The 19,050-nt window shown below is 44.8% G+C and overlaps 1 protein-coding gene across 1 annotated transcript in view; it reads right to left on the reverse strand.

Moving 5' to 3' along the window:
- The window catches only part of SHC3 (SHC adaptor protein 3), a 149,101-nt gene extending 142,986 nt beyond the window's left edge, over positions 1-6,115 (reverse strand). The window contains exon 1 of the mRNA XM_024130860.1: positions 5,660-6,115. Within this exon, the coding sequence (XP_023986628.1) occupies positions 5,660-6,115 (456 nt within the window). The remainder of the gene's footprint in view (positions 1-5,659) is intronic.
- Positions 6,116-19,050: the final 12,935 nt, after the last annotated feature.

A 19,050-nucleotide genomic window follows, 5' to 3' on the forward strand; every position in this document is an offset into this window, starting at 1 on the left:
TCCATATATATGTGTTAGCATATGGTATTTGTTTTTCTCTTTCTGACTTACTTCACTCTGTATGACAGACTCTAGGTCCATCCACCTCACTACAGATAACTCAATTTCGTGAACCCATCTTATTTCTAAATTAAGTAATTCCATTTAACTGCATTTGTCCTTGGGCATTTTCATTTAAAATGCTGAATCCTCATTGCGCTTCTCTCTGAACCCCACAAAACTTTCTGGGCAGCAGCACCATGGGGTCTGGCCCTGGCCCGGAGAAGCACACCCTGATACCGCGGTGCAGCCCAGAAGCCCCGTTCTTCCAGGTGCATGAGGTGCAGGAGAAAGGAAGTGCCCCAGCCATGACACCGCCTCCTCCCCCATGCCACAGGAGCCTGGCTGAACACAACCCACCCTCTACTTCCTGCGGCCCCATGTAAAGGTCCAGAGAGGCGGGCTGACCTCTTGAGCTCCACACTCGGAGGTGGCCAAGTGGATCTGGGGTCCCAGCGTCCAGGCGCCCCCCCAGACCCTCCAAGTCCAGGCCACGTCCCTGCTGGGAGACACGACAACCAAGCAAGGGGCTGCAGGCTTCACACACCCTTCAGGATGGGCCTGTTGGCTGGAAAGCTAGCCTCTTACATGTTTTACACGTTTGCTGCCCAAGCGTCCCATTACCACTACTTTGCTTCAATGATATTTATCATGTATTCCCAAAAACTTGACATATATTCAAAGATATAACAGAGTGGTAGTGTAGAAGAGCAAGAAGTCTACTCTTTGTGAGATTAAAGTTTCATCAGACGCTTATCTTTCGGAATTATTTTCTCTTAAACATGAATATAAAAGTGATGAATGAAATAATCAGGTATTTCTGGAAATAAAACATTTACTATTTTCTAACGACCCTGTCCAAAGTCATTACAAGTTGTCTAGTGTATGTGTATGTGTGTGTGTGTGTGTGTGTGTGTGGTGTATGTGTGATGTGGTGTGTGTGTGTGTGTATATGTGGGGGGACAGAGTATGTATGTGTGTGTGTGTGTGTGTGTGTGGTGTATGTGTGATGTGGTGTGTGTGTGTATATGTGGGGGGACAGAGTATGTATGTGTGTGTGTGTGTGTGTGTGTGGTGTATGTGTGATGTGGTGTGTGTGTGTGTATATGTGGGGGGACAGGGTATGTATGTGTGGTGTGTGTGGTGTGGGGTATGGATGTTTGTATGTGTGGTGTATGTGTGATGTAGTGTATATGTGCACGCACACATTTAATGCATCTGTTATACCTGTGTCACATAAAAAAAGAGATGTCCAGATCAAATTAGTAATTTTGTCTATTAATCTCAAAAGAGTTTCTTAAACTGTTTTTCAAACGATTTAGACAATTTACATGTAAGCCACCCATTTATGAGATTTTTCAACAATTTTAAGAAAAAATCAACTTTTAAAGTTGTATTCTACATCAAGGAACAATTTTTTAATCTAGAACTAAAACAAAATTCAATCAATCTCACCATAATGATATATCATGGCTATACTTGAAATAGCTTTGTTGATGACAGTTTAATATGACCTTAGCTCACAGTTATCAAAAGAACACAATGTTAAGAAACAAAGTTTAGATATTTTTGCTAAGAAAAAGATTTAAAATATTTTTAAAGACAGTGAAAAAAATACCAACTGAGAATAAATTTTAGACTACAGTTAATAAAGACCATCTATAAAAAGCAATAGGGCTTCCCTGGTGGCGCAGTGGTTGGGAGTCCGCCTGCCGATGTAGGGGATACGGGTTCGTGCCCCGGTCCGGGAGGATCCCACATGCCGCAGAGCGGCTGGGCCCGTGAGCCGTGGCCGCTGGGCCTGAGCGTCCGGAGCCTGTGCTCCGCAACGGGAGAGGCCACAACAGTGAGAGGCCCGCGTAACGCAAAAAAAAAAAAAAAAAAAAAAAGCAATAGAACATTTATTAATAAAATGAATAATTTATACCACCCTAAATATTATCAGATTCGCAACTGGGAGAAACAAAATATTTTTTAAAGAGCTCTTTGTAAAAACAAGTCTTCATTCCAAAAGAAAAACAATCCAGCATACCAGGAAATAATTCAGTAGTTCTCTGTTAACATCTCCTGTAAACAGCTCGTATCATAGAGCTATTGTCAGTAAAGATATAGCACTCTTTGCAGACCAAAACCTCAGCTGTCTGACGCAGGCATCACGGGATTTACGGACACATAACCTACTTTCTCACTGTGTTGCTGGTGATCAGCGAACACTTGGGCCTCTTGATTCTTGCCATGGGCACTCAGGTCAGTCCTAAATGTGGTCACTTTTATCCTGTTTTGAGTCTGTGGCGTGACGTGCTGTAAAGAGAGCCCTTGTTTGGGGGAACCCCCCCAGGGCTGCCAGCTAACCCAGGTACCTCCCACACAGTATTGCCTTCCGCTGCCGGGGGGCGGGCGGTGTCAAGGCTGAACCTCAAGACCACGCTTGTCTTCAAATGGCTCCTCCACCTCAGCCAGTGCCTATTTTGAAGAACTGACTCCCAAATGTTCATGTCTATCTTCCCTCCTAAACTGTTCTCTCTGTGGTCTGCAGGTGGAACACCCAAATAGAGCCTTTGGGACCTGCTAAAGACTCTTATCAGCCCCCATGGGCACTCAGGCTCCTCGCCAGCTTGGACTTTTAGGCAATAGAATTTGAGAGCGGGCAGCAGCGTAATCAACTCTTGTCTGTATTTCTCTAGGCCTTTCAAGTTCAAATTTAAAATAGTTTTAAAATAGAATTGTAATGAAAATATTCATTGCTCTTTGCTGTTATGATTTTCCTGTCTTGTCTATAAAGGGCATATTTTCTTGTTCTTTCCCTTTTGTGTCACCAAAAGAAAAGACCCAGTGTCAGGCATACTTAGGCAGGTACAAAGGTGCTGCCAGTGGGGTCTCCTGATGTAAATAAATACAAACCTGGAGGCTGCCTGGACTCTTCCTCATCTGCATAACCTCATGCTGCTATTAAAAGCAGACTCAAGAGATGGCATGAAGGACAAATTAAACATGCTCTGAGCTTGGAATTCTACTGCTGCTCAGGTACTTCTATTTTTAAATTTTAAATCCTTCATTAATTAATATTACATCCTGCTGTTCAAATAGTTCGATGTTTCCTAATTGATCAAAACCAGCCAGACTTCGGGATTTTACAATTTCCACTTTCATGGAAGTAGATTATGTTAAAATATTTTTGAAGAATAAATCTGTGTGCAATATCTTAATATTGTCTGTAGGTAGGTATTTCTATGAGGCAGGAAATCTATAATTATACAGCAGATGAATCTTCCAGGAAACTGGAAAACATTTTGGGGTTTTCCTTAATTTAGAAATACATTTAAATCAAAGAGAATAAGAAGTTCTTTCCCAAACCCTAAGCCTTTAGATTTTGCAGCTGACTTACAGGCATGTTATAAAGATTGCCCCTTTCTATCTACCAGAGATCTTTTAAAGTAAGGATACCAATAAAACTGTTTACAAGTCAGCAAATAATACCAAATTAATTTTTTTTCAGTTTTGTGATCTTTCAAGAGAATAAGTTCATGGTTCTAAATTCAACATGGGCAATTCAGAAATGCGCACCAACAGAGGGCCACGTGATATTGTGAATCAAACGTGCACAGAAGAAATTGTCTTTTAGCGTCTGGTCTCCTTTGCTGTGTGATTTCAAACTTCTCCAGGGAAGACTGAACTTCCTATGTTGCCGCCATTCACCAACCAAGATGGACCAGACCACAGCAAGGGGCACTGACTGGCCATGCTATATGCCCCCAGGTCACTACAATCTCATGGCACAACAATGTGACCTGAAATCCAGAAGGCTCTGGGCAGACCCAGCCTTCGGCCTATTTGAATGTTGCTGCTACTGCTGCAGGGTGTGTCACAACCTAATGGCCCAGCAGAGCAGACTAGTTTTAGTTGCTCATCATCCTTCAGCCACAACTGACATTTAGAACTGGATGTCTGCCTTCATCCTTCAAAAAGCAAGAGTAAAGCCCTAAGCAAAGTGAATGATTTCTTTTTTTTAAGGAAAACTTTAAAGGCGTAAGTTTGAAAATTCTCCCTCCATTTGGAAACTACCCTCTTATGTTCAACACGACAGGTATAAAAAGCTTTGCCAACATCCGTCTATTTCAAACGTAGGCTGTTTTTTTCTTTAGATAGCAATTATACTAATATGCCACGTAATATACTCTGGCATCACCTCTTCACCTCAGAGGTGTCAGGGATTTTTGTTTGGTTTTGTTTTTTCTTTTTTTCTTTTTGCTTTTGGCTCCTGGTTATATAATTTAAAGAAGAAATACAAGAAGAATATTCTTTTTCTTTTACAATAAACTCAACCTGCTGTGCATACTTTATGCTGATCTTCATGCCTTTTGTAAAATATATTATTAATCCATTTTCAGAAGGTAAGAATGAAGATGAAATTAAAAAGCAGCTTCAAAAGGAGAAAAGGCTCATGTTTAATACTAATGATCACATTCCTTTGTCGGTACTTTTTAGATAGTTAAAGATAACCCACAAAGTTAACTGTTTCCTTTAATATTTGGTTCCAAATTACCAAGCTACAACATTTTCCCTGGGGATGTGATCTGTAGAATTTTTAAACTGGATCTGTAGCCAGTATGTACTGACTAGATGGCCTGCAGGTTTCTCAATGTGGTTGACAACACTGTGGAGACAGAGTTTGAGTCTCATTTCTTTTCAAACAAAAAGCCATGCCTTGGAGTGACCAGTCTGAAATTACGTAGTTTTGACCCCTTCCCCCTGTCTGTAGGCTATCTGCCCAGCTGGAGAGCGCTGTGGTGGCTCTCTACTGCCCGGCAGCCAGGAGGACATGATAAGCATGTGGCAGGCCAGTTGAATGCGGCTGAGTATTTGTTCTTTAAATATCATAGAATACTTGCATAAGGGAAGAATTTTGTGGACTACATCCGGCGTGATTGTATAATTCCTTGTGTTGGAGGAAAAAAATCTCCTTTCCAGCCTGTGGCTCAGCTCTCTTTAGCCTATTTAAATGGAAGACTACAGTCCCCAAGGAAAAACAGTCCCAAATTCTCCTTCTGCTACTGTTAACCAACACAGTTAGGTCTGGAATGAAAGGCAGACACTAAAGAAAACCTTGCTGGGTAAGAAAGTATGGCCCATCTTGTATAAAGCAAGGACAGCACTTGGCCTGCACTGCAAGGAGCTGGAAATTCTTGCTGTGGCAGAAATGAAACCACCTACCCTGCCGCCTGGGGCAAACACAGCAGAAGTAGTGACACCACCTGCCTTTCTCATCGCAGGGGCTGCCCAGTTCCCCCAAGTATGTTCACTGTACCCTAGGTAGGCCTGATGCACAGTTTCCAAGGACAGTGGTCCATGCCGAGAGGGGTACTGGCCGGACACATGGCAAAGCGAGGTGGCAAAGGCATGCCAAAGGAGAGGAGCCAAGGGAAACCAGGACAGAGTGAGGTCACCGATTTCAAACCATCTCCCAATGGATGCGCAACGGGCGCTTTTGCTGTGCCGGGTCCCCGCAGCCAGGCGAGCTGACTGCGAAGGAGTGCGCACCTCCCGGCCTCCAAGGCGACCCACTGTGCCGGACGCCCCTTCGCCCGGGCTTTCCCACCCAGCAGCCCGCGCCCGCACCCACCTTGACGACGTAGGTGACTCCGGCCCCCAGCACCTGGTCGCTAGCGTGCGGGGCGCGGGGCGGCGGCTCGTCGCCGGGTCGGCCCTTCCTGGCGGCGCGCATGGCCGGGGCGCGGGGGCCGGGGGGCGCGCTGCCGTCCGGGGCGGCCAGGCTGGGAGCGCTACAGCTGCCCGAGAGCCGCGCGCCCGCCCGCTCTCTGGCCGCCGACAGGCCGCGGAGGCCCGAGCTGGAGAGTTTCAGGTGGGACACCTTGTGGAGCAGGTGGCCCAGGCTGCCCGGCCCATCGTCGGGCGCCCTGCGCAGCGCGTCTCCGGACACCAGGTAGGGGGCCGCCGCCGGGGCCGCGCGCGCCGCCGAGACCTTGCCACCGCCGCTCACCGACAGGTTGTGCAGAAGGTCATCGACCGATGTCACCGAGTCATTCCTGAAGCGATTGTACTTGGTGCGTGGAAGCATGCCCCTCCGAGGGCTCGCCGCATCCGCCCGGGCGCTGCAGGTGCCGGCCCCGGCGCGGGCTGCCGCGCATAGCAGGCGAGCCGCGGTCCCCGGGGCGGGACGGAGCGGCCGGGACAGCCGGCTGGGGGGGCGCGAGCAGCGGCGCCGGTCTACCACCGCTAACACCCCGCACGGCCGCGGCCGCGCAGCCCCGGCCCCGGACTCGGCTGCTGAGGGCGGCACGTTTGCTTTGCAAAAGTCATAGTTTCCTCTGATGAGCGCCCAGCTGCTTGGGGCTGCTCACAGCAAAAGCATGACTCACTCCGAGAGGAGACCCTTCTCAACAAAGGCTCGGTGAGCACTGCAAATCACTTCCTGTAGCAAAAAAAAAAAAAAGAAAAAAAGAAGAAAAAACCACATACACCCACTGACAGCACACTAGAGCCAATCAATTCTCAAATTTCCTTCCTCTACCTTTCCAGATATTTCCTTCCATCCTTTGGTTTTTCACCTCCCCATCCCCCGACCCCCCTCAGCATTTGTGCCAGAGGTAAATCCAGTTCCTTCAGATGATCAGATGAACTTTCTGAAAACCATTATTCTATGCTAGGGTTTTTTTTTTCTTCCCTGTTCAGCCCATCTGTGTGAGCCTGGAAAAGTGTCTGACGGCGCAGCGTTAAAATGTGACGAAGGATTTTTAAGAATAAGATCTTCAGCGGATCCTCATGAATTCTGATTTGGAAAGCAGCAGGAATTGTTAAATAGCCAAAAAAAAAAAAAGAAAAAAAGAAGAAAAAACCACATACACCCACTGACAGCACACTAGAGCCAATCAATTCTCAAATTTCCTTTCTCTACCTTTCCAGATATTTCCTTCCAACCTTTGGTTTTTCACCTCCCCATCCCCCGACCCCCCTCAGCATTTGTGCCAGAGGTAAATCCAGTTCCTTCAGATGATCAGATGAACTTTCTGAAAACCATTATTCTATGCTAGGGTTTTTTTTTTCTTCCCTGTTCAGCCCATCTGTGTGAGCCTGGAAAAGTGTCTGACGGCGCAGCGTTAAAATGTGACGAAGGATTTTTAAGAATAAGATCTTCAGCGGATCCTCATGAATTCTGATTTGGAAAGCAGCAGGAATTGTTAAATAGCCAAAAAAAAAAAAAAAAGGAAGAAGAAGAAGAAGGGGAAATAGTCACTCCCAGGTGAACATAAAATACCAATTTCCAGGGTATTTTTTTCTTTTCAAATCAACAGAGCAGCCATGACAAGTGCCTTTGTGGCAATGCAGTTCCTCAAAAAAAAAAAAAAAAAAAAAAAAATTTCTGCATAGGAACTTCTGCCCAGAGCCAGTGAGGGTCTCTTCCCTGCTAATTTACAACAGTCTTTCTCAGCCAGGGTTAAGTTGAAAACCTACTTCCGAAAAAGAAGAGTGCTTCTTTGATGAATGGCAACAAGCTCCAGAAATCCATTCCAAAAAGGGGGCTGTGCTTGAAGCTTTATTCCAACTGAATCTGCTCAAGCTCTGGAAAAACGCCTAAAAACGCTACAAATACATTTCAATATCCCTTTAGTTGCTGCTTGCAACCCTGCAGTAAGGACGAAAAAAAAAAATGCAGCTGCTCTCATTACACATCAAATCCGCAGAAAAATGCCTTATCTTCAGGAGTCAGACACGGGCTGCAAGTGAAAAACACAGGCCTCCTTCCTGTCAGGCAGAACAGAGCATTGCCCCCCCACCCCCAGAAGGTCTGCGGAGGCGCAAACCCACTGACCCCTGTCACCATGGGCTCTGCCGGTCTTCACTGTCTATTGAGAGAAGCTGCCGACACAGTGAAACGCTCCCTGTCCAAGTTTCCCGGCTACTTCTGTGCAGAAAATGAATTTACCTCTAGCATGTTATCAGGTCACCCTGAGCCTTCTCACACCCACGACTAGACATGTGACACTTGAGGCACCGAGCCTTGAAGAGCTTTATGGAACAAGGTGTAAGGAGTGCCCCTGATGGCGGGCCAGGTGAGGCCCGCTGCGGGGAAGCAGGAGCGCAGAGTAGCGGCGGCCCCCCTCCCAGGGCTGCAGGCCTAGCCGAGCAGCCGCATGGCACTCATCTTTTTCCTTCCCCTTGCTGGCATAGCAACAGCAAATGCACACCCCAGAGATGATGGTGATGGTTCTCCAAGTCCCCCCAAATCTAAAGCAAAACTGCCCTATCATTCCCAAACCGTGATCTTCATTAGAAGCAGACAAAAACAGCAAAATGTGAATGAAATGCTGTTTGTGTGAATGAAAGGGCTAGCGAGCGAGCCAGCGTTTCTGTGAATGAAGCAGGGCCTTGCAGCCGGCGCCAGGCAATCCCCTGGTTCCAGCGGACTCAGCCAATCAGCATCCGCCCTGATGACTCATTCAACAAAAGCTTGCTCAATAGTGGAAGATTCCATTTCAATCAAAGGCGGGATCTTTCATCCAACGGCAGTGTGGGAAAAAAAAAAAAAAAAGCCAGCCTGATTACAAAGATGCAGGGAGGAAGGAGACCGCTGTTAGGAAGAGAGGAAAAACTAGTTTTTCCAAGGAAATTCAAGAACCATTGGATAGGTATGAGTGTGAACAGGATTGCCCTCTTGGAAGTGAGCTGTGCCCTAAAACTTTCATTCAGCCATTCATTTACATCAAGGAGCAACCATGAATGTGCCATTCTGTTCAGCATTTATTATGAATGTACAGTGAATGCACATTCAAACCTAGGCTCCTCGCCCTTGGTTCTTTTTGTGAAAGGAGTATAGAACAGGCATGCACGTTCTGAGTCTCCAAGGAGGAAAAAAAAAAACCAAAAGCTACACGGTTAACCCTTTAGCCAACAGGAGACTTTTATTTCTTTTGTTATGATGAAGCAAGTAAAGGGAAATTGACCATTTTAAAATGTAAATAACAATATAAATTTACCACATGTAAGAAGATACATAATCTAAGAGAGTGATTAGTATTTTAAGAATGCAATAGTACAGTAAAACCTCACTTATCAGGAAGATGGTATCAGCATCTTGGAACGTAGGAGAAAAGCAGAAAGACAATCCCAAAGACTTCTTAGCACCAAAATAGAAGCTGCAAGCCCGCCAAGAAGCGCTCCCCACCCCCCGCCCCCTCTGGACTGCCTTGTGGGCCCTCACTGGGGGCTATTACTGCTTATTTTAGATATTATCCCAAAAGCCCAAATATTGAGTTTATCAGCCTGTGACTACATAAAGATGGATGATGGATGAAATTTTCATAGTCTGGTGACACAGACAAAAACAGAAAAAAAGGAAACCATTATTAAGTCAGCCTCAAGAAAGCCAGGCAGCCTTTCCAGAATATTTCAGTTTTTCTTTTTAAATCTATTCATTTAAAAGCATATTGATTTTCTATTGCTGCCATAACCACAAAATCAGTGGTTTAAAACAACACAAATTTGTTATCTCCTGGTGCTGTATGTCAGAAGTCCAAAATGGCTTACATGGGGATAAAGTCAAGATGTGGGCAAGGCTCGTGCCTTTTGAAGTTTCTGGAGAAGAATCCTTCTCCTTGCCTTCTCCTGCTTCTAGAGACTGTCCACACAGGTATTCCTGAGGATGGGCCATAAGCTGGGCCCTGGGGAGTGTGGCTTTACCCCATAGAAGGTTTCTTTCTACCAAGAGAGGCAGAAAATGGAAAATTAATATTATAATGCAGTATGCTATGTAAATGTTTTAATATGTGTGAGATACAAAAAAAACTATCCAGAGGGGACCATGCTGAGCTTGGCTTAAGGATGTCAGGGGTGACTTCAGTGGGGAGATGACCCCCAAGCAGAGTTTTGAGGGACTGCTGGGATCTTCCAGGTGGGCTGAGGGGGAAAGGTACTTTGGGAGGAGATGCTGTGTGGGGAACAGCTCAAAGCTTGAGCGGGCTCAGGATTTCCAGAATCCTCTGTAGACTGGTTGGGCCGATGTGGAGTGTTGGGAAGCCAGGCCACTAAGAGGGCTGGACCTGGAGGGTCTAGGAATATCCGGTAACTTCCTCAAGATGCTCAAGCAGACCTGCAGTGGCTTGAGAGGGGTGACACAGTCAGGTTTGCATTCTATGTGGACACCCTGACAGCGATGCAGGGTGGCTCTGGGGAGTTGTTCACAGATGGGGTCTTAAAGGAAGGCCAGAACAGTGGTCTGGAAAGGAGACAGTAAAACGACCTGGATGACAAGGATGGGTGAGGGAAAGTGGGGCAGGTTGGCTTGTCTGGAGGCAAAGTTGAGATGGAGTTTGGGGGTGCTGCAAGATGCGTTAGGGACCAACCTCCATGGAAGGCAGGAGGACGCTGCAGGATTGGGCCGGGGGAGAAGTGCGGCTTTGTGAAGCCACATATGCCCCAGCCTAGTGGCCCCCCCACTGAGGGTCCCCTAGGGTCTGCAGGGCCCCTCTCGCCCCCTCACTCCTCACTCCCTCAACTGCCCCAGGAGTAATGGCCTCCAGCCAAGCAGCCTCTGCAGCTGAGCCCTTGAAGGAGTGGGCAGTGGAAACTACCTGCTCACCACAGCCTGGCAGCAGGGCAGGAGCCGGCTGTGGAGGAGTCTGATCAGGGGCCGCTGCATCTCCCCTGGAGAGGAATGCAGAGCAAAGGCTATAATTCTGACTTGGATGGTGAGCCTGAGTGAGTCTCATCCGTTAAGATAAAGAGCACAGGTGGCTGAGGAAAAGGTAAGGGCTCGGTTCTGAATGCATGTGAGTAGTGGCGCTTCCATGGAGAGCTGTCCAGAGCTGAGGAACAGTCAGGGCTGGAGGTTGAAACTTAAAAGTCATAGGCGCGCAGGTAATGTTGAGTCTCCGGAGACTGGTGCAAACTTAGGCAGGAAGAACAAAAAGAAGGGATTCCCAAGGAAATGCCAGACTTCCCGCATGGGAGCTGAGAAAAAATGATCAGGAGGTGGAGGACACATACGGAAACCTAATTTGATGGATGCCATGTGTCTTAGTTGGGATTGCTGTAACAAAATACCATAGACTGGGCAGCTTTAATAATAAACATTTATTTCTCACAGTTGTGGGAGCTGATCGACTCTCCAGAAGATTTGTATCTGGTGAGGACCCACTTCCTGATTCATAGAGTGCCACCCTGAGTCCTCACATGGTGGAAGGGGCAAAGGAGTTCTCTGAGGTGTCTTTTATAAAAACACTAATCCCACTCATAAGGGCTCCACCCTCATGACCTACTCACCTCCCAAACCCCAACCTCCATATACCATCACACTGGAGGTTAGGTTTCAACATATGCATTTGTGGGGCACAAATATTGTTTTCAAGAGAAAATCAGGGATGGTTAATAAGAGCAGCAGTGGCAGTCATAACTTCTTTGAGCATATCCCCATGTGCCAAGTGACGCACACCCGTCATCTCCTTCAATCCCATGACCTTGAGATCGAGTTTACATCCCATTCTGCACAGAAAGAAACAGAGGATCAGAGATGGGTTATGAGATGTGCCCAGGCCACACAGGGTGAGGAACTGGCCATTCTGTCTGACTCCAAACCCATGTTTATGACCACAGCCTCAGAGAGCTCAAGTAAGGACCTGCTGAGAATCACCTATGGAGATGCTGGTTACCCATCACAACCCCTTAGCAGGAAAATGGGGGGGGCTGCCGCTTAGGTCACAGGATGGTGCCAACCAAACGGGAGATGATGAAATGTATGAAAAAAAATCGTATTTTTCAGAAGACTAAGTGCAACAAAAGGGAAGATATAGGGCAATGGTTGGAAATACAGCAGGGAGTATAGAACAGGTGATAGGAGAGTTACGGGCATGTTTAGAGTAAAGGTGAGGGCTTGAGGGTAGAACAGAATGGGAGAAATGGAGATCCAGGAAAGGGAGGGTCAAGAGGATAGGTGGAGCTATCACCCTAGAAAGGATAGTGGGGAGAGGGAGGAATGGGGGAGCAGATCATTTGGGGTTGAGTAGGAAACAGGTGGTCTCAAGGAGGAGGCCTTAGGGAAGAAATATTTTCAGAGATGGGGTTAAGGAAGTCCAAAGGATGGTGACTGTGGACAAGGAAGGTACCAGTTCTATAAGCATCAAGCTATTAGCCACTGCAGCTACCCAACTGTGCACCCTAAGGGAAATTCAGGATGGAGAAAAACAGGAAAAATTCTGTGCTTGGATAGTTAAAATGCACATATCAAGGAAGAATTTCAATGAACCCAGATTCTTGCACCTTCAAAAACAGAGAAAAGCACTAAAATCATTAAGTTGAGATGTCTGTTCTTTGTGATTAGCAGAAATCTTCTGATGTTTGACTACATTTTTTTTTATCAGCAAAAAAACTCATATACACCCTGGCTCCTCCCTTACCTCTTCAGAACAATTTCTTCAGAGCTATCTGAGAGGCTGCGTCCTGGGTATAGTCCTCGATAAGGCTCCCAAATAAAATATAACTTGCAACTTTCAGGTTGTGCATTTTTCTTCAGTCAATATAACACACCAGGGATTCCTAAGAGCCAGAAGACATTCCCACCTTTAGGGCTGAAGGAATGGGAAGACAGCTAAATTTCTGGAGCCAGTGGAATTTCCAGCTGGAACTTTGGAGGTAAGGCTGCCAGGAGGAGTTATAGTTTTGGAGGAATAAAGTTGCTGACAGAGAAGTAGAACCAATGATGCGGAGGGAACAGAGATTAAATACCCCAGCTTCTCTCTCCCCAGTCTCTGACATCCTGTTATTGCCTCTTATTAGCCAAACTCACGGGAAGCCAGAGGTCCAAGGAGACCGGTAATGGGGAGTAAGGGGGCAGCCTCGCAGGCACAGAGCAGGCTGGGCAGGGTAAAGGGAGGTGGACCACAGCCATCACCGTGAGGATAAATCTGTCTGTGACCATGGTAAGAAGCCAAAAGATTTTTATACCTAATGTGGATGTTACACCTGATTTCCTCTGTAACACAAAAGGCAAGATTGTAGTTAAAAAGTAAGAGGGGTCCATTTAAGTATGGAAACTGAGGTGAGAATGAACACTTAGAGTGCCTGTTGAGGGGAACAGAGGATGTTACTGAGGAAGAGCGATGGTATCCCTGCACAGCGTTATGAACCCACCATGACTCTGTGGTGTCCCCGAGGGCAGAGGTGTGATGTATTCTAAAGGGTTCATCTGCCAACATATGAGCTGGAAGACAGTAGATCATTAGGTAGAGGGTTCTTTCGAGGATGCAGGCAGAGGAGGAAAGGAGAGGAGAAGGCAGGCTAGCAGGAGTGGGACATGGGCTGTGGGGAGAAGGACAGAGATGGAAGTGGCCATGGAAGGAGTATCAAATGTAGCACTGTGGCATTGAGGAGGAGGAGCACTGGGGAGGTGGCAGCCTGGATCCTTTGGGGTGCAAATCTGAGGGAAGTGGCAGGGAGCAGAAGGTCCCTAATGGTGCCCCTGAGGCAGAGGAACAGCCTCACAGGTCCCTGGATGTAGGAATGTCTGTGGTATAGGAATCCTCTGTAACAGGCCACCTGATGGCGAGGAACCTGGGTGCTGAAAACTGGGTGTGCCAATGGTTCAGCACTGAGGATAGTTTCTTTTTAAAAATTTAATTTTGTTTTTTAAAACTGAGGTATAGTTGATTAACAATAGTATATAAGTTTCAGGTGTACAACATAATGATTCATAATTTTTAAAAATTATACTCCATTTATAGTTATTATAAAATGTTGACTATGTTCCCTGTGCTGTACAATATATCCTTGTATCTTATTTATTTTATATCTAGTAGTTTGTATCTCTTAATCCCCTACTCCTATCTTGCCCCACCCACCCTTTCCTCTCCCCACTGGTAACCACTAGTTTGTTCTCTATATCTGTGAGTCTGTTTCTTTTTTGTTATATTCACTAGTTGGTTTTATTTTTTAGTTTCCACATAAAAGTGATAACATACAGTATTTGTCTTTCCCTCTCTTACTTATTTCACTAAGCATAATACCCTCCAGATCCATCCAAGTTGCTGCAAATGGCAAAATTTTATTCATTTTTATGGCTGAGTAATATTCCATTGTGTGTGTGTGTTTGTGTGTGTGTGTATATATATACATACGTATATCTATATATATACATATATAGGTATACGTATGTATATATATACACATCTGTTGATGGACAGTTAGGTTGCTTCCATATCCTGGCTATTGTAAAGAATGCTGCCATGAACATTGGGGATGCATGTATCTTTTCAAATTAGTGTTTTTGTTTTCTTTGGCTAGATACCCAAGAGTACAATTGCTACATCACATGACAGTTCCTTTTTTAGTTTTTTGAGGAATCTCCATACTGTTCTCCACAGTGGCTGACCAATTTACATTCCCACCAACAGTACACAAGGGTTTCCTTTTCTCCACATCCTTGCCAACACTTGTTATTTGTTATCTTTTTGATAATAGACATTCTGGCAGGTGTGAGGTGATATCTCATTGTGGTTTTGATTTGCATTTCTCTGATTAGTGATGGTGAGCATCTTCTCACGCTCCTATTGGCCATCTGTATGTCTTCTTTGGGAAAATTTCTGTTCAGATCCTCTGCCCATTTTTTAGTTGGGTTGTTTGTTTTTTTGATGTTGAGTTGTATGAGCTGTTTATGTATTTTGGTTTTTTTTTGTGTGTGTGTGTGGTATGCGGGCCTCCCTCTGCTGCGGCCTCTCCCGTTACGGAGCACAGGCTCCGGACGTGCAGGCTCAGCGGCCATGGCTCACGGGCCCAGCCGCTCCGCAGCATGTGGGATCCTCCCAGACCGGGGCGCGAACCCGGTTCCCCTGCATCAGCAGGCGGACGCACAACCACTGCGCCACCAGGGAAGCCCCTATGTATTTTGGATATTAACCCCTTATCAGATACATTGTTTTCAAATATCTTCTCCCATTCAGTAGGTGGTCTTTTCAATTTATTGACAGTTTTCTTCACTGTGCAAAAGTTTTTAGTTTGATGTAGTCCCACTTGTTTATTTTTGCTTTTGTTTCCCTTGACCGAGGAGGCATATCCAAAAAAATATTACTAAGACCAATGTCAAAGAGCTTACTGCCTATGTTTTCTTCTAGAAGTTTTATGGTTTCAGGTCTTACATTTAAGTCTTTAATCCATTTCAAATTTATTTTTGTGCATGGTATAAGAGAGTAGTCCAGTTTGATTCTTTTGCATGTAGCTGTCCACTTTACCCAACACCATTTAAGAGGCTGTCTTTTCCCCATTGTATATTCTCGCCTCCTTTGTCATAAATTAATTGCTCATATATGTGTAGGTTTATTTATGGGCTCTCTATTCTATTCCATTGATCTATGTGTCAGTATCATACTGTTTTGATTACTGTAGCTTTGCAATATAGTTTGAAATCAGGGAGCCTGATACCTCCCGCTTTGTTCTTCTTTCTCAAGATTGTTTTGAGTATTTTGGGTCTTTTGTATTTCCATACAAATTTTAGAATTATTTGTTCTAGTTCTGTGAAAAATGCCATTGGTGTTTTGATAGGTATTTCTTTGGGTCTGTAGATTGCCTTGGGTAATATGGTCATTTTAACAATATTAATTGCCAATCCATGAAGATGATATATCTTTCCATTTGTTTGTGTCATCTTCAATTTCATTCATCAGTGTTGTATAGTTTTCCTTATATTCCTTTGTAAAATAAATTATAGCTTTTCCTGAAGAATTAATTCATTTAGAAAAAATTTAGGGACTTCCCTGGTGGCCCAGTGGTTAAGAATCTGCCTGCCAATGCAGGGGACACAGGTTTGATCCCTGGTCTGGGAAGATCCCACATTGCCACAGAGCAACTAAGCCCATGCGCCACAACTAGTGAGCCTGTGCTCTAGAGCCTGGGAGCCACAACTACTGAGCTCACACAACACAACCTCTGAGCCCACGCACTGCAACTACTAAACCCCATGTGCTCTAGGGCCTGCATGCCGCAACTACTGAGACAGCATGCTGAAACTACTGAAGCCCGCGTGCCTAGAGCCTGTGCTCCACAACAAGAGAAGTCACAGCAATGAGAAGCCCACACACAGCAACGAAGACCCAACACAGCCACAAAAAAAAGAAAAGAAAAAATTTAGTGGATTCTATAGTCCTGTCAATTCCTTGATCATATGCATGTCTAGTTTTATGTAGAAACAATTTAATGTTTCTCTTTTTCCTCCAAAGAATTTTCAGAGACAATTTGTTTTATAACATAATCTCCACAAATATATTTCATGGCTGAGTAATGTTGCATGGAATTGAGAAAATATAATTCCCTTAGGCCTTCCCCATCACTGGACACTTTTGTTGTTTCTAATTTATCAGTGTCATAAACATTGCCATAATGAGAGCCTTTACACATCCAGCTTGCTTTGTATCATTGGATTATTTCTCAGTATAAATCACAGGGAAAGCAAACTTCCATAGCTCTTGATTAGTATTGTGAAGTGCCTTTCCTGAAGTCCTTTATGTTTTCAGCTCTGACAGCAGTCAGTAGGAGTAGACCTGTGTCTCTGAAATCTTTTTTTGGTTTTTTTGGTGGAGACAATGCCATACCTCTGCCTTCATTCTGATTGGTTGGCTCCAAACCAAAAGTGGTGAGATTTGCCCAGACCTGGAATGAGGGCCAGGAGTGGGGGGGCGAGGAGTCTGCCTGTGGACGTGAACTTGTACAGACCCTCACCCATAACTTTTCATCAAACAGAGGCTTTGCTTTGAATCTCACACTCATCTTTCTGGACTCAAAGTATTGTTTGGGCTATTTTTATTTTTGATTATTTTTGCCAGACTCTGTGTGGGTTTTTACTATAGTCAAATGTTTACCATTTTTACCTTTCTCAAAAAATATTTTAGTATATATATAATTATGTATAATATAGTTACATTGTTATATAATTATTTACATACTGTATAATATATTAGGCATTATGATTTACACATAAATATATATACTAATATACTTATATAATCTATATTGGTATAATACTGATATATATTAATTAAAAGTACTACTTCTCTTTCATATGGATATGAGCTGTGATTCATACATAATTATATATACGAATATACTTATATAGCCTACATTTGTATAATGTTTATATATATTAATTATATGTATTATTGCTCTTTCATATGGATGTATTATGTCTTATGATTTACACATAATTATACATACTAACATGCTTATACAATCTTTGTTGGTATAATATTTATGTATATTAATTACATGTATTATTTCTCCTTCATGTGGAGAGCCAGAAGCAACAGCACCGGTGCAACAATATGCTGACACTGGTACCCTGGAAAGACCTTCACTGTCTCAGAGGCACTTAGCAAGACTGAGAATGCATATCCTGTAAGTTTTCCCACGGCAGTCACCATGCTGTGTTCCGTAGTTTTCAGATGAGGATCCCCTGGTGGGCTTAACACCACGAAAATGGCTGGCCCCATCTGGAGTTTCTGATTTAGTAGCTGTCGGTGGTTCCCAGGTGATCACCATGCTGCCCAGTTGGTTCGCACATAAACAATGCCTGCTGACCACTCAGCAGCTGTGCAAGCCAGTGATCCCCAACTGAAAACCAAACCCCTGGGCATGTTCCAGCCACAGTGCACAACAGACTGCAATGGTTCCACCTGCCAGCATCTGGGAACATCAAGGTGGTTAACCTTGATAAGGCTGGCAAGACAAAATTCTGGCAAATTCCTGTCACGAGTCTTTGAGGAGCTCAGTAGAACTCTTGGAGAACTTCACAATGTGAAATCCTTCTGCAACAGAGTTTCCAATGTTGGCTGCACATTGGAAATCTTGAGAATTTCCTAATCAAAGAAGCCAGAAATTTAAACCAAGACCCCCCCGCAAATAAATAATAGCTAAAACAATGGGCCGAATACTTTTCTAAGTACTTTAAATGTTCTTTCACTTTTACAGGCTTCCTAATCACATATTCACTGCCATTGCCTTTTGTATGTGGAGAAACTGAGGCACAGAGAGCTTAAGTAATGGCTCACAGTCACAGGCTAGTTAGCATACAGCCAGACCTTGGCTTCGGCAGCTCTGGTCCACCAGTCAGTTGATGACTGACCTACAGCCTTAGGAGTTATAGCAACACCAGGTACCTGGGGACTTGCGTGCAAAGGAGAGGGGCTGACATAAGCAGGCATACTTGAAAGTCTTTTTAAAAGTAGTTGGATCCCAGGTCTTCTCCCCGCACCACACATCCGGGCTGTAGCTTCCTGCCCACCCTGTCAAAGACGAGCTGTTTTTGCTTTGGAGACGGTGGAGTGGAGGTGTCTGCCCTAAGACACCAGGTGCAGACAAGAGTGAGCACAGCAGGGGAAAGGCTGGGCTGGGAAATGTACCCACAGTGAGGCCACCGCAAAGGCCTCCTGCTCTTCCCTTTTGATAATTAAAACACAACAGAAATTTAAAAATTCATTTCATACAGGGGTTGGAGAATAAAATAGAGGATGTCTAGAAAGCCAAACAAAATTACAAAATGTCGGAAAGTAGAAAAGATAAGAAATTAGACCTCCAAACCAGAAGATTCATTAGCCAAATTATAGGAGTTGCAGGAAGGAAAAAGAGAGATAGAGATAGAGGGGAGAAGGGGGGGGAGGGGGAGGGGGGAGGAAGGAAGGAAGGAAAGAAAGGAGGAAGGAAGAAAGGAGAGAGAGAAAGAAAGGAAGGAAGGAAGGGAAAATGAGAAGAGAGAATGAAATAACACAGCAAAATTTCCCAGAACTGAAGCACATAAATACTGAGACTGACCAGGATTCAGGTACAAAGAGACCATTCTGTGTGGAAAAGCCTCAGTGGGAGAGAGAGAGAAACAGGTCACATATAAAGAATCAGGTTGGGGGGGAGGGGGAAGGGTAAGCTGGGACAAAGTGAGAGAGTGCCATGGACATATATACACTACCAAATGTAAAATAGGTAGCTAGTGGGAAGCAGCTGCATAGCACAGGGAGATCAGCTCGG

This window comes from Physeter macrocephalus, chromosome 9 (genome assembly GCF_002837175.3).
Source record: "Physeter macrocephalus isolate SW-GA chromosome 9, ASM283717v5, whole genome shotgun sequence".
Taxonomy (NCBI): Eukaryota; Metazoa; Chordata; class Mammalia; order Artiodactyla; family Physeteridae; genus Physeter; species Physeter macrocephalus.